At 40.5% G+C, this 15341-nt stretch overlaps 3 protein-coding genes across 11 annotated transcripts in view; all 3 read left to right on the top strand.

Moving 5' to 3' along the window:
- The window catches only part of LOC105934177 (plakophilin-4), a 117723-nt gene extending 114997 nt beyond the window's left edge, over positions 1-2726 (top strand). For 7 of the 9 annotated variants that reach the window (XM_036139419.1, XM_036139418.1, XM_036139422.1 and 4 more), the window contains one exon: positions 1968-2213. In XM_036139419.1, the coding sequence (XP_035995312.1) occupies positions 1968-2213 (246 nt within the window). Of the gene's footprint in view, positions 1-1967 lie in introns of all 9 variants that reach the window. The other 2 variants (XM_036139417.1, XM_036139425.1) reach the window with 1 other exon arrangement.
- Positions 2727-8221: 5495 nt separating this feature from the next.
- On the top strand, positions 8222-10210 carry dap1b (death associated protein 1b). The gene is made up of 4 exons (XM_012874066.3): positions 8222-8364; positions 9355-9439; positions 9537-9603; positions 9709-10210. Exons 1-4 carry the CDS (start codon positions 8295-8297, stop codon positions 9820-9822), a joined length of 336 nt encoding a protein of 111 aa, XP_012729520.2. The 5' UTR covers positions 8222-8294; the 3' UTR covers positions 9823-10210.
- Positions 10211-13937: 3727 nt separating this feature from the next.
- Positions 13938-15341, top strand: part of LOC118563829 (protein TANC1-like) — a 90448-nt gene continuing 89044 nt past the window's right edge. The window contains exon 1 of the mRNA XM_036139756.1: positions 13938-14075. The gene's annotated coding sequence lies outside the window, so the exon portion shown is untranslated. The remainder of the gene's footprint in view (positions 14076-15341) is intronic.

Genomic DNA, 15341 nt, shown 5'->3' with positions numbered 1-15341 from the left:
AGATGCCAAAATAACAACTAATATGCCAGCAGAAAAAACGTATGCAACCGGAGTGAGTTATTGACGTATAAATTTAAAAAATGTCAAATAACCTGGCTATACACCTTTAAATGGAAGATGAACTTTAGATTTCCTTTGATTATTTTGGCAAAACATCCTCCGATGTTTTGAATGGTTTTCTCTTTTTCTCTTTTAAGGAGGTATGTAAAAATGGTGTGTAAAATATTCAAAATAAAATTACCAAATATAAATGAAGATACAGAAGTCGGAGGATCAAATCAAACGGAATAACAAAGCATATTTAAATGTTAGACTAAGCGTGCATTAAATGTGATGGTGCATCGGGAATCATTTCTACTTTATAAAGAAATATAAAGTAAAGTCCAAAGCAGCTGGTAACAGTTGATGTAAAGTAAAAGGCTTCCTCCGACAACAATATACGTACGTTGTGTCAGACTTATACAAAAGAGTCCCTTCTTAAGGGTTTAGCTTCAATGATTTAATATATTTCAAATTTAAAAATGATCTTATTTACTTTTTTAGGATTATTAAGTAAGATAACATGTCTTCCTACTGCACCACTAAGGCCCACTTCACACCAGACTAAGACGCTAACAAGGCAATAAAAATCAAAAGGATCAAGGAAAGTTTCTGCAGGTTCCTGAGGAGGTGCATGGAAAACAGAGAGCTCCCTGTAACACATCATATTGTAGTGTTTCAGTTGGCTAGGTGTTTTGAGCTTACACAAAACTCGTGTGGTGATATCATGGTGGCTGGCTTATCAGAGAGGTGTGGGTCGGGCGCACCATCGTGATTTTGTTTTGTCCTGTTTTCAAGGATTATGGGCTACACTGGCCAAATGCCAAAGCTCCATCCTAACCACCTGCTCTGGGCTGGCACCTCTGAAATTCATTTATCTGAACACTTCTGGCTTTGTGGCTTTTAATGCATGGTATCGAGACATATTTAGTAAATGTTAACAGCATTTGTGACAATTTATGACTTGCAGACCTTATTAAGCACAGTATAGCAGGATAGCACTAGCATAGAGTTAATAACAGAAAGTATTATGACACCTTGGGATCTGTCCAAGTGGGCGCACATACAGTAAGAAAAGAATAGAGCCCAGAACAGAGCCTTGAGGAATCTCACAGTAGATATCTGGTATCAGAATGTAAAATTATTTTAATAGGTCAAATAATCCAAAGCTGTGAAGCCTCCCCTCTCCTGTGGCATCAGAAAGCCCTTTGGAGAGACTTTGGGAGGTTCTGGAAACCTGGAAATAGAGTAGTCTTAATCTGGTGATGGGGTTCTAACTAGTGTTGCACCGATACCGATACCAATGTGGGACGGGGCCCCGATCCAGCACTAAAATGCTGGTATCGGTATCGGTAAGTACCAACAAATAGGGCACCAATACTATTTTGATGTTTGTATGTCACTTGAACGCAGCCTTCTCTCTCCCGACTAGTATTATACGTGTTATATAAGTTCATGAAAGTTGCACTATTTTGGCATTTGAGAGCCAAAACTCAGGGTTTAAAAGAGATTATTCAATTATTAATGTGATTTTACTGTCTTACTGTTGTACTACTATTATACATGTTATAATTTCACGAATGTTGCACTATTTTGGCCTTTAAGAGCCAAAAGTTTATTCAACTATTGTCACCCATTTCAGGTAGGCAATAAAAAGTCCTGCTACCCTAAGTAGTATGCAGTGCTTCATATATACACACACACATAAATTTCAAACAGATGGTATCGGTATCGGCCAATACTGCACAGCCAGGTATCGGGTATCGGTATCAGGGCCAAAAAATGGCATCGGCGCAACACTAGTTCTAACTATGAAAACTACTATATCTAAATCAAGGAAAACCTTTAACCAAATACAGTAACAGATCGACTTCATACAAATCCTGTGAATGAATTAATAGAAGGTCTCGCTGCCTGTCTCCCTCCAGCCTGTGTATTACACAGAAGAGCCGAGCCGGAGGAACTACGACACGTACAGGATGTACCTGCAGCATCCTCACGGCTACGACGACTCGTATTTAGAAGAGGTCATCACCTACCCTCCCACGGCAGACTACAGCTCCCAGCATCACGGACTGAAATCCACCTCTAATTATGTGGACTATTACGCTAGCACGCGGAGGCCTTCCTACAGGGCGGAGCAGTACCCGGGTTCTCCCGACTCCTGGGTATAAGCCCGGAGACGGGTCTGTTCAGCCCGGTTCTTCTTTCGCCCTGCAGCAGAGGCAAGGAGCTACACAGGAAACTTCTTTCATGAACTTGGCTTTATGAGTGCGTTTGTTCTAGCGTGGATGTGCTCGTACGGAGATGGAGGAGGTCGGCAGAGCGGCAGCAAGATGGAAAGACGGGATGTGTGCCAAAGACGGAAATCATGGAATGTTTTTAAAGATTATTTTTCATTTAACAGAGTAAGACGGAATCATGCTCGGAGGGGTGGGGGGTGGGGGGGGACGTCGAGGGAGAATACAGGACACTACCGTGAGAAGACGCGTGTCATGTCGTGTGTAGAAATTAGCGTTATTTTCCTTAAGGAACTCGTAACTGTGAGAGCATGGTTAACGGTGTTAGTGACGTAAGCGAGGGTACGCGGTAAGAGTCGAGATGTGGGAGGGGGGAAAAAGTATGTGCTGAAGCCAAAATGGATCATGAACTCATTTGTAAAGAAATGAAATAAAAAAAAAAAAAAAGACTAATTAACTAATGATGTTAGATTGTACAGTGGGATCAAATTTTATCTGTACTTAATGTCGAAACTGTGTAATGCCATGGAGTCTTGTACATTTCTTTGATTTTATTGTAAATACAGAAAAAGAAAAAAAATCAGCATTACTTGGTTTACACATCAGCACTGGTTAAGACTAAACTTGTGCCATGTTCTAAAGATATATATAAATATACAGATATGTGGAAAAAGATGGCGTCGTAAACAACTGCGTTAACAAAATAAAAGGTCATTTTTGTTTTTTAAAAGCAGGCTGTGTGATTTTTTTCTCCTTTTTAAAAAGATGACGTGAAAGCATTCGGAGAGACGTGAGGGGCCCTGATCTCCTGCAGTCCAGGAGCGCAGATGTTTCGTTTCATGTTTGCTCAGATGTGGGTGAATGAAGAGAGCTCTGAGCCATCTGTAAACCCGCTGAAAGCCTCAAAACTCAACCCAACTCTGAGCCTCACACCTGTGCAAAGACACCAAGTTAAAAGTATATCCTTATGCGTCATGGTTTACGATGCTAATATACTCATTATGTGATTAATAACGTCACACTGCAAAAACGGATCTAAAAATAAGCAAAATGTTCTTAAACATAGTGTTTTTGTCCTTGATCTGAGCTGGTAAATATGATCATTTGCCAATGGAATGAGTATTTTGACCCCTAAATGAAGATAATTAGACATCCTGCACTTGAAATAAGATGATGGTGATGAATTGTTCCTATTTTAAGTGCAAAAATCTTTTTCTATTGGCAGATCATCTTATTTACCTGCTTAAATCAAGGACAGATACACTAATTTTAAGAAAAGTTTACTTATGTTTAGTTCCGTTTTTGCAGTGCATAAGTACAGTGCATGACATATTTATTTTATAACTCCTGCTAAAGAGGTATAAAAAGCACTAAAATAAGTTCATATTTTATTTCAGACATATAATCTTAGCGTGATAATAGTAATAAAATGAGTGGTACAGTTACGGACACCCCTAACAATACCCTTAACATAAATGTAGGTGAAGCAAATTACATTTTTTTTTTTACTTTCTGTTTCCCTGGGGCATAACAACTGTGTGACGCACAGGCGCAATTCTCTTGACTTGAATGTGTCGCTTGCTGTGCTGTGGGCAGAGCGGTAAAAAGGGAAATAAATCTCAAAAGCTCACAACTGGAGAAGGTCGCAAAAAAAGGTGGCGTCATTTAGTCACCAACTCTTCATAACTTACCGATACATGTGATGGAGCGATGCTCAGAGAAATTATTTCCTGTCCTAACAGAACATAAATTCATCTCCATCCTCAACAACAGCGTGTCTGTGGATCCCTACCGGTTCCTATGATCCATCCTTCCTGGGGACCTTAGAAGGTCCTCACACGTTCATAAGTAGGCCCAGCACAGACGACTTCCTTTGGCGACTCCAGAAGTACCACCTTATCCAGGATCTGTTGGTCTCCCACATTACCATTATTCAGTCTGTTCTGTGTTTGTCCGTCATCGTGTGGTTTGGCTCCTACACAAAACAGGGCAGGTCCAAACTACCAAAAACAATCAGGTCTTCAAAGAGTATCATCAGGGCTGACCTTTCTTCCCTCTGTGACTTGTACGTAAAGGTCTAGGGTAAAGCGATCTGGTCCGCTCGGTAAAACGTCGGGACCTCAAATCGGGAATATTCAACATGTTGGATTGTTTTGCTCCGATATCCTAGGACACAGGAGCAGACAGCCTGTTGAATGTGACGTGTAGCCAACCATAAAGCCAGGAGAGTAAAATAAAAACTCACCTCCATTTCCAGTGTTGTATAGTAACAAAGTAAAATTACTTCACTACTGTACTTCAGTATATTTTGGAGTACTTTATACTTTTCTCGAGTATACATTTTTTTGATAACTTTTACTTCACTATATTTCAGAACTCAATTGCATACTTTTACTCCGATACATTTTCAATGGTTGGTTTAGTTACTAGTGAGAGAGAGAGAGAGAGAGAGAGAGAGAGAGAGAGAGAGAGAGAGAGAACGGCTAGCGATAGAGAGAGAGCTAGATGATAGCGAGAGAGATAGACGAGAGAGAGAGAAGAGAGAGTATCGCAGCGATCCTCTTGCGCTCTCTCGCTCTCTCTCTCTCGCTCTCTCTCTCGCTCTCTATCGCGCTCTCTCCAGCTCTCTCTATCTCTCTCTCTCTCTCTCTACCTCTCTCTCTCTCATCTCTCCTCTCTCTCTCTCTCTCTCGCCTCTAGAGAGGAGAGAGAGAGACTGCGACTGCGACAAAGTTGGGACTTGCCTGGGCTTGTTCATCACCACCAGCAGGATAAGGAGCTGGTTCAGTGGTAAAGCAGGTTAAATTAACCTTGTGGTATAGGTAAAGCATCTAACAGCAGAGAATCCTAATTTTCTTAACTAAATGATACCTGCAGGTGTATCTACTAGCAGGTTTACAAAAAGATTGTATTTTCTGTCTAAACTTGGTCTAAATTTCTCCTACAGTTGGTTGTTTATATTATTTTAAGTGAATTTGACTTTCAAAGTTTACGAAATTCTCAAAAAATGTCACTCAAACTGCATTTGCTTTGTTTTACTTTTTACCTTGTACTTTTTATTACATTATTTGAGTACATCTATTTTTACAGTAATTTTCATACTTAAGTACAAGACATTTCAGATACTTTAAGACTTTTACTCAAGTAACATTTCAGTCAGTAACTTGGACTTTAATCAAAGTCATATTTTGGAGAGGTACTTATACTTTTACTTGACTCTGAGATTTCAGTACTTTATACAACACTGTCCATATCATAGCGGAACCCTGGATGTTGCTTTTCTACAAACACGCTCACAAACATCTCGTTTTCTTACCTGAACAAGAAGATTCACAAGCTGAGCAAGAGGGAAAAAAAAGCTGTGGTAGCTGCTGTAGACAACAGTCTAAACTTGATTTCAACAACTTTATTCACCCCCATAGGGCAATTCAGTTTTAGCCTACCAGTCGTATTAACAAGACAACGATCAGTCAAGCCTTCAGAAACACTGTCAGTGACATCATAATGAATTTGCCCACCAGGACAAAGAAGCAAATACAAAGGTCACAACACATGGACTAAGCAGGGACCACTGTTCAAGAAGATAAAAACATAAATAAATAGAAATGATACAAAAAATAATAATAAATAGATAAACACAGAGGTCTCATTTAGCCACTGAAAGCAGGATAAGAAGCACCTTTAAGTAAATGAATGCCTCCATGTCCTGTCTACCTATCTATGATTTTAATCTTCCATTGATGAAAACCCATGGAGCTCATCATGACAGGTGACATTTAGCTGTGAATCAACCAATTTTTATTATTTTTATTGAAAATAGGCTGACAAGAAGGGAAATGAGAGAAAGAAGACATGTGGCGAAGGTTCACAGGCCAGAGGTGAACCTGGGATGGACTAAGGCGTCTGTACGAGTCTCGCGTACTACCCCAGCGCAACCGGGATGCTAAAAAAAATATATTTTTTCACTTTATTTGGCAAAAAATAATAACAATAAAAAATGTGCACATAAAAAGCCTGTGCATACAAAGTTTTATGTCAAATTAAGCTTTTTTTTCTGCATTAACTGTGTGTGTATGTGTGTGCTCAGTGGATAATTACTTCGCTAACAGATGAAGAGCTGCCTTGTTACTAAGAGCAGACAAAGCTGAGGCTGAAAAGAATGTGAGCTTAAAAGGGCCATTTTTTATTGAGCGCATTAAAACATAACTATCTATTTGCACACTATTAAATAGAAAATTGTCCTGCAGGTTTCTTTCCAACAACCAACTCCAAAGGGCCATAAAGTGTCTCACTGCTGCTTTTATTTGTGTTTATACGACAATGCTTAGCTTCCTCAGATAAATGGGATAACAGACTTTATCATAAGTGAGGGGGTTTTATGCCTTGTACTGGAAGAAAATGTACCCAGGTCAAATAAAATCTCTCAGAAACGCCCAATGCACTAAAATACCAAAGTGATGACATGTGGATCTAAAAGGCCAAGGTCAGTTTCAGTGTAACCTCTAACAAGTTTTCTTCCTGTATTTAGCTCCAACGTTCTTCCCATCGCCAGCTTTCCCGTCCCCTCTGAAGAACAGCATCCGCACAGCATGACGCTGTCTCCATCTTGTGTCACAGCAGGGGTGGCGTGACCAGGGTGATGTGCACGTTTAGTTTTAGGTCACAACGCTTCTTGCGTGTAGATCAAAAAAGGTTAATTTTGGTTTCACCTTTTTTGAGCGCCAACTCTTCCACATGTTTGCCGCATGCCTCCAACGTGGCTCATGACAAACTCCAATAGGGGCGGCCATGTTGGTTTGCTGTTGTGTCAGACTAGTTTGAACACCGCTCCGGGGTGTGTTCAAAGCTGCAGATACCCTTTTTATAAACTAAATCTGCTTTAAAGGTCTCCACAACTTTATCTCTGATCTGTTTGCTATGTTCCTTGGTCTTCATGATGAATTTTCTTTACTTATTAAAAAACCTCCTCCTACTACTCCTCCTCCTCCTGTTTGTAGGGTCGGTAACCGCTGTAAATGTGCTTTACTGCCACCTAGCGGCCTGGAAGCAATATTGTCTCCACCGAGCAGCTGGATTAAACTTAAAATACCCTCAGGTGGACCCCATTAACAAGTTAGGGGACTTCTCAAAGAAACAGGTTGCAGCATTTTATTTAGGGGTATCAAGGTGAAGGCAGCTAACTATGCATGCTCACCACACTCTTCAAATGTTTTTTTAAAGAAAGAGTTTTGAAACAAAGTAATTTCCACTTCACAATTTAGCGAGACAACTAAAACTTCCTTTAAAATACGTAGAACTTTTGGGTTGCGACAAGAACTTTAGTCGGGGTCTCATTATTTTTGCAATTCTCTGCAGTCTGAATAGCAAAAAGTAACACTGAAATTCAGTCCTGATTTAATTTTCACAAATTGAATAAAGATTTATTAAGTAGCACGTCATATTTTTGAAGAAGAACTCAGCCTGGTTCATTTTGGGTCAGTCACCATAAAATAAAAATGATTAATTGTTTGTTTGTTTTTTTAACTGCTGAAATAGGCCTTTTAATACTACTTTCCAGTTGTATTTCTTAAATTTCCAGTTCTAAATAAGATATATAAATGCATGTATTTAAAACAAATTGTGTATTTGTTTTGAAGAGTCAGAATGTAATATGGAAGAAGGAACTAGATTAGACTTGTTTATGAGACAGGGGAATCTTTCGATGGGTTTTGTGCGTTTTCGAAGGACTTTAGAAACCAGTGAACGCCTCAATGAAGCTGAGCCTTAAGATAAAGGAGGAAAAAAATGTACACAAAGTTACCAGAGCGAGTAAAACAAACTGCCTGGTTGCTTAAGAAACGCTGCTTCTGGTTTCATTTCAAGTTGTCTCAGCATCTGTTTTTTTTTTAAAGAGAGAGAAAGAGTGAAAAAAAGATGGGCGTGTCTGTGGCTTCCTGCAGCTCGCTCCTCTGCGCTTCAGCATAAAAACAAGCGAGTGGGCGTTCAGGGCAGTCTGCAGCGGAAACTTTCCACAAAATGGTGCAACAACTCTCCAAATCCGGAGCAAAGGAGGCTCCTCTGCTCAAAGCTGGGCACCCACCAGCAGGTAAACACGCGTCCACGTTAACTTTTTTTCCCCCTTCCTTTCTTTGTTTCAATCAAAGCGCATTTTGCTCTTGAGCTGCTCGACCCAGATACGCAGCCATGCAGAAAAAAAACAACAACAAAACCAACGCTGGCTCGACCTTGCTGCACGTTTTTTTTCTCCATCGCTTTGATGCGTTGCTGGTTCTGGTGTGCGCTGGGTTATATTATGAGCCTATCGCTGGAAGATTTTGGTTTAAAAAATAAAAAGCATCCGCCTGCTTTTCGTGGAGGTTTCTCCTTTTTTAAAGGCAGGCCTGTTTGAGGCGTGAGAGCGCGACAACTAAGCTAAAGGTGCTCACGTTGCCGCAGCTTCCCCGTTTACTCACGTTCACTAACAAGCTCATCGAGGGCCATAGGTACCAAAATATAACCTGTTAATTAAAATATATGTGATTTATAAATTAAATTGTAATATAAAAACGTGTCTAAAATATTTAAATGGAAATGTATAGTTAAATAGTTGCCCGTCGAATCCTTTAATTCAATTGTCTCTCAGATAAATCTTGTTGTTTTTTAACTGAAGCTGTCATTTAGCTCGTCAAAATAGACCCCAACATCTGATTGGTCAGCCTGTTAAGCAACACTAATGCAGACCAATCACTGGCTCTGTAGACGTTTTCGCCCCGCCCACTAGCTTTGTTCAACGCATGCTGCGACACAGATCGTCCCATTAAATTACTTGTTTGTTTTTCATTTACGTTTTAATTGTATATTTATTTAACGTTAGTCAGTAGATTAATTGAATATATTTGCAGTTTTATATCAATGATTGCATGAAAATGTATATTCAGTGTCATGTAGTTCCCCCTGTTGCTTAGGATGTTTCCTGTCTAGAATGAATCAAAATGACCTACTCTGAATTTTTTATTTTTTATTTTTTATTTTTTTTTGCTTATTTGAAAGTTGGCTGGGAACTTATTTTATCGCTGTAATATATTTTTATCATTAGTGAAGGCAGGAGGGAAGCGAGTGGCCAAGAAAAGCCTGGAGGATGGGGCTCCAGAGAAGGACACGAAGAGGCCTGAAAAACTGAGGTACAGCCCTCGATTTTGTTAAACGCACCACCGCCCTGATTAAATTATTTAGGCTTTTCTAATTGAATCCTCCTCCTCCCCTCCCAAACCTGTCTAGCCGGTCTCTTCCCACTTCGAGCAGGATGCAACAAGTTGGCCTGCTTCTGACGGGGACTCTTGACAAGGTAAGCAAACATTCCCTGTTATTTTCAACAGTTTCCTCAGTCCAGCTGAAATTCCATCCAAATTTTCTTTTGACTATAATAAAACTCCTGCCTGGTATTTTGCAGCTGAGCCACGACTTTCCGGAGACCCCGGTGAGCGTGAGGCACAGCAAGGTGCGCCCAGCCATGGAAAAGTCTCACTCCCCTCGGACCTTCTGCATCCAGCAGCCCAGGAAGTAGTGAATTTGCCTGAGAATGCCCCCGTGTCTGTTGCATTGTGTTGGTTATGAAACGTTCAACTCTGAGGGGAACTGGCAAGTTTTTTTTCTTTTGGAGGTGCTGATTTAAGCTGTTAGAAGAAACCCGACTTTCCTTTTTGTGCTAAGCTTTTGAACGAGAAGCAAGTTAATGAGCAGTTTTTGTTTTTGTCTTCCATCTTTGTTTTGAAAATGCTGTAAAATGCTTAAATGCTTGCCAACTTATTGTTAGGGAATGTATGGCATAGGGGTTAAAATAAGTCTGTTAGGGGAAGGTCAATGAAGCTTAAAAATCTGCTTTTTATAGGTTTTCTATGTATAACTCTATATAGAAGATTTGTATAAAAAAAATAAATGTGCTATTCTTCCTCTTTTTGTGTCTAATTTGCATTTAGTCAATATGACCACTAGATGGAGCCAGAATGCAATTTCTAAACCTGGATCTAAAGCCTAAGGATGGCTCAACAAAATGCTTACAGCCGCCTACAAGTAACGAATCAATCTCCGTACACCGCAAGGCTTGTGCATGTTTTCAGCAATACATGTCAGAATTTCTTCAATGGGGGCAGTGGTGTGACAGTGGCAGACCCACCCATATTCAAAATGAATGGGTGTGCTCTGCAAATTCCAATAATTTGAAAGAAGATATGAATGTGGAAAACATTGTACATTAAGAAAAAAAAGTAAAAGCAAAGTGGAACCAAAGTCAAAATCGTAGTTTGTGCACAAACATAGTCAATAAAGCTGATTCTGACGAGTAAAACATTCAGATTTCTCTCAGGTGCGGCAGATAACGCTGAAGTTTTCTAAAAGGCTAGCTTAGTCTTGTCAAGAGAAAGCTACAGAACGGACCGCTTCACTAAACGGGTAAACGACATGGGAAGGAAAAGCTTAAAAGTATGTTAACATTTTGGCATGCAAGGAAAAATAGTCTGGTGTCACCACTGCTTGAAAGATGGACTCTAAAGGGCTAGTGGAACAACATTCAGGGCCTTTTGGAAGTATTCTTGCCCTTAAGCTTTAAAACGTTTTGTCATGGCTCAGCCAGAAACTGCCCTAGCTTTTATGACAGGCCAACTCTACGTAGCGGATGATTGTAGGAAAATAGCTGAAATATGTGCGTTTGTATTCAGACCCTTTTTTTTGCTCTCTCACCACTAAGTAAAATCCTGTGTTTCCAGAAAGGAAATTGACTCTAAAACCTGCAAGAACTCTGCTGTGCACATAGTAACTAGCAGGCTTCTCCAGAATCCGATGGGGTGCCATGGCAAGAGCCAGGTCCATTTTGATTTAAGCTTTGTCTTGATAATTGAGCGGTTTGGCAAAATAGTTTGATACCATTTCATAAAAACGAGAATTTTAAAATTGGTAAATAAACGGAGAAAAATCCAGGTATCGGCAGCGTAAACCTGATCTGGAGTTATGTAGTCGTGGCTTCCATTGCTTTGTAAGATGTTCAGCAGCTATCTGGAACAACTAAAGGTAAGGAAGTGATGATCAAAGCCAGTTCTGTAAATGTCCAGAAGTGTAGTTTCTTCAACCTGGAGTTAAAGAAAACAGCCTTTTCAATGACTTTTGAATAAAGCTAAAAAAAAGAGATTAATTTCCATAAAGTGTTACATTGCCTTAAGGATTTTAAGATGGGTTTTCCTCATTCAGAGTGTCTTTGTGGTGCCCTGCAATGGAGAAATCTGTTCAGTCTACTCCACCTCCTGCCTAATGAGTGTATTGATCTAAATTATAGCGCTAAGTTTTGACTTTTGAGCTTTTACAGGAAACCTGTGGGAGTCTTTTTGACGACACACTCTCTGCAAGCCAGCGCGACGGGTCTGTCTGACAGGGGTTGGTCAAACCTTTCCAAATTTAAAAAGACATTCATATGCCGCCATACCTCTTAGTCCACAACCCCAAAATGTGTGTTTGTCATGTCTGTGCCCTGTCTCTGTTTCTACAAAAAAAAAAAAAAAATGCCACAAACAATATCTGCTCATTTGTTTGCTGGGAACGTACACAAGACTTGGCGTGTAAACACAATGTTGCCGACCTCAGATCCCTATGTGACGTTCATGCTGTTCATGCGCGCCTTTGATGCCATCTGTGTGCAAAGTTCAGAGGCCTCCTCGTGTCTGTTTGAGGAGTCGGAGCAGTCTGTGGTCCCCTGACCTGCAGGCATGGCGCATCTCGCCGCCAGCGAGGGGGGGGGGGGGCGACGAGGAGCCTCGCTGACCCTGCAACATGCACCGCCATAGCAGAGAAAGGCCCCCTGCGAGGTGGCTTCATAACAAGGCATGATAGAGAGAGAGAGAGAGAGAGAAAATATGATCTGAACTTCTCACCATGCTTCTTACAGGCTGCAGGCAATTTTAACGCCTCCAGAGGGCGCCACATACAAGGACAGGACAGCTGGTGGGTTCACAAAGACGCCCTGCTTGTAAAAATAAAAGCTTTTCACCCAACCTATCCAGGAAAAGGGCATTTTATTATATGCCTTTGAGACTCTGTAGGGCCATCTGTCATATTCCAATAGTGCGTTTATGTTATGCAATAAATCATATTGATCTGTTGAGAGAAGAGCTTGGTTGTGGTGGAGATTCAGGTCTTGATCAATAAAAAATATTTCCAAAGTTTCGTATTGCTTGTTATGTACAAGATAAACACTCATTATGACCAACTATGCAATTCCCTTGGTTATTCTTCTCTAGAGACACGTATATAAACTGGCTCAGCCAATAAAATACAAAGAGTAGGACAATTTAATTAGGCAATTAGAGGGCAATTCTAATATTTTCGGGTTAAACCACTCAAACTGAGTTTTCAGCCAATCTGGGGCAAAAGCCCACAGTTGGTTTAGTTATTTTAGGGCCAGAATCTTTGAAAATGACACAACATTTTGGGTAAACTGTTGGGTCAAGAAGTAGCCCCATGCTAAATACAAAGAAAAGGCATAGAAAAGACAATAAGTGCTAGACCTAAACATTAGCCAGTTGTTTACTTATTACACATTTAACTTACCTTGGAGATGTTTTGAAAAAAACAGAATCTAATCAAATGGCTCTCTTACTGGGGGAGGGGGGGATTTAAGTTATATATATATAAAGGAAATGTTTTTAATCATTTGTGGATAATAAGAATATACTACTTTAAAGAGTCAAAAAGAAATTACATCCCATTTACAACTGGAAGTAATCTGGAAGTTTGAAACCAGTGGGAAATACACTCAGAGACAAGCTAACCAATGTTAGCCACACAAGCCTAACCCAACACCTCAGCGACCCTACAAGAATCAGGGGGGGTAGACAATGAATGGATATAGTAGATAATGCTATGGTTCCTCAGAGGACCTTTTAACCAATCTGTTTGTATAAATAGATTGAATTGACTTCAGTAAAGTGTCTTTATGATGAGGTGTGTTGTGAATTGGTGCTATATAAATAGGCTGAATTGAACATGGACTTAATTTATTGCAGCGCAGTGATTTGGGACCAATAATGCCTTAAAGGGGACATATCATGCAAAATCCACTTTGTTTTCTCTAGCCCTTAAATACATTTTGCTGTGTAGTCAGAGTCTCTGGGAGTGCAGAATTTTTTTTTTTTATTTCATCTCCCCAGGAGCTGCTTATGTTAATATTCTGTTTGCGTCATATTTTTCAAGCTGTTAATTTTTCTCTGTTCCCTCGCATGCCACATGCAAGGGGGGGACGGCGTTTGAAGCACCTCCTTTAGATTTAAAGAGACAGCACCAAAACGAATTGCTCTCAGGCACACCTCAGAACAGGGGTTAAAAAGGAGGAACGTGGGGGTAAATTAACGAGGAATTCAGACCAAAGCGTTGCAGTTCCACTTTATAAAGACCGCAACTGAAGGATTTAAATGTAAAAAGGAAGGCATTGAATAGGATGATATGTCACCTTTAAAAGTTGCAGTTTTCTTTGATATATCTGCTACTGTGGCTTTGCAGCTCGCTGTCAGGTCCTTGAGGCTTTTCTGGAGGGAGGAGGGAGGACGGGCACTTTGTTCTGAGCTCCGCTGATATTCCTCCCTCCAGATGACCTCATGCGGGAGGACAGGAGGAGGAGGAGGAGGAAAAGGAGGAGCCAGACGTGCCCTCGTAGCCTACCCACCTTGCTGAATCAAACTGGGTCTGGGACTGAGTTCGTGTGGAAGTACGCTCCAAGAACCGGCAGAAGTTTGTCTTTGCCTGCCCCTGTCGCCTGATCTCCATGACATTTACCAGGTAAGACCTCGGAGGCGATGGTGCGCCCGCGTGGGAGAAGTTCAGCCGGCACGCGTGTGATGTTCAGGAGACTTTGTGAGGAGGAGGAATGCCGAGACATGCCCACCCGGTGGCCCGGGACAGACAGCTGACTCACTCCTACTGCAATTCAGCCTCGCTTTTTTTTGCTTTCTGCTTTTTTTAATGAAGCTCGCTGAACTTAAAGCTGGTCTGGGTTCTTCAGTCAGCAGGACGTTCAAAAAGTGGCGCTAAGTGAAAGCGGCTCCTCTCTCTGGACGCTGAGCAGGTTACGCCATTAAAGAAGTAGGGCTTTAATTGGATCGTTAAATGTGCTAGTTTTTCTGAAATGTTAAAGACACCCTTTTTAAATATTTTGTTTTCTAATAATACTTCCACGTTGATGTTTAACCTTATTTGTTTGTTTGTGTCTGGAAGCAAAGTAAGCACTACGGACTAAAACCAATGAACCTCATTAACCCAAAGATGGAAGTAATAGGGCCCCCATGCTCTCCCAGCTAAATGGTTGAAGTCACTGCAGGTCTCTGAGATCGGTCTCCTCAAAGGATTTATTCCTTTAATTTTTAAATGTTTGCAGGTGTTTTATTTATTTTGTTGTCCTGTTCAGTTTCAAATCAACCCAGACAAAGATCTGGGCTTTTGTAACGGGTCCCAAGCTGGGCCGGGTACCACGTCACAATATTGAAAAAAGATGAGCGATGAGTGTTCAGTGTCTCGCTGGCTTTGGGCTCTGAAAAACAGAGTGAATGATCACAGGATCAAGAACACCGAACCTTTCTCTTTCGTTCCCAAAACTCCTCTCATTTATTCACAATTATATAACAAAACAATCAATCAAGCAACCAATAAAATATTCCCAAAATCTGCAATAGTGTCTCTTTCAGTGTCCTCTCACACTCAGTATCACGCTTCGACTTCAATAAACACTTAAACCCATCATCATTTCACATTGAAATATATATCCACGGGCACTCTCTGTATAGGTACTATTCCATATAGCTGCCATTAAATAGTACAAATAATACTGTTAGCCAGTGCAGTTTTTGTAGTGCTGCTAATCACAACTATAGTGCAATATGAATTCACTTTCATTTTCTTTAGCTTAAAGCTGCTCAGAATACTCTATATGTCTTTTCAAAACGTATTGACATCATTGCAAATGGGGAATAAAAATGAAAAATAACAAATATGTTCAAACCATTCCAACAACAATAAGTGTACCAAAGGCTCACTTATCTTCATAAACCA

This window comes from Fundulus heteroclitus, chromosome 7, assembly GCF_011125445.2.
Source record: "Fundulus heteroclitus isolate FHET01 chromosome 7, MU-UCD_Fhet_4.1, whole genome shotgun sequence".
Classification (NCBI taxonomy): domain Eukaryota; kingdom Metazoa; phylum Chordata; class Actinopteri; order Cyprinodontiformes; family Fundulidae; genus Fundulus; species Fundulus heteroclitus.
Note: the sequence above shows the minus strand (reverse complement) of the source record. Positions and strands in the feature narration are given on the sequence as shown.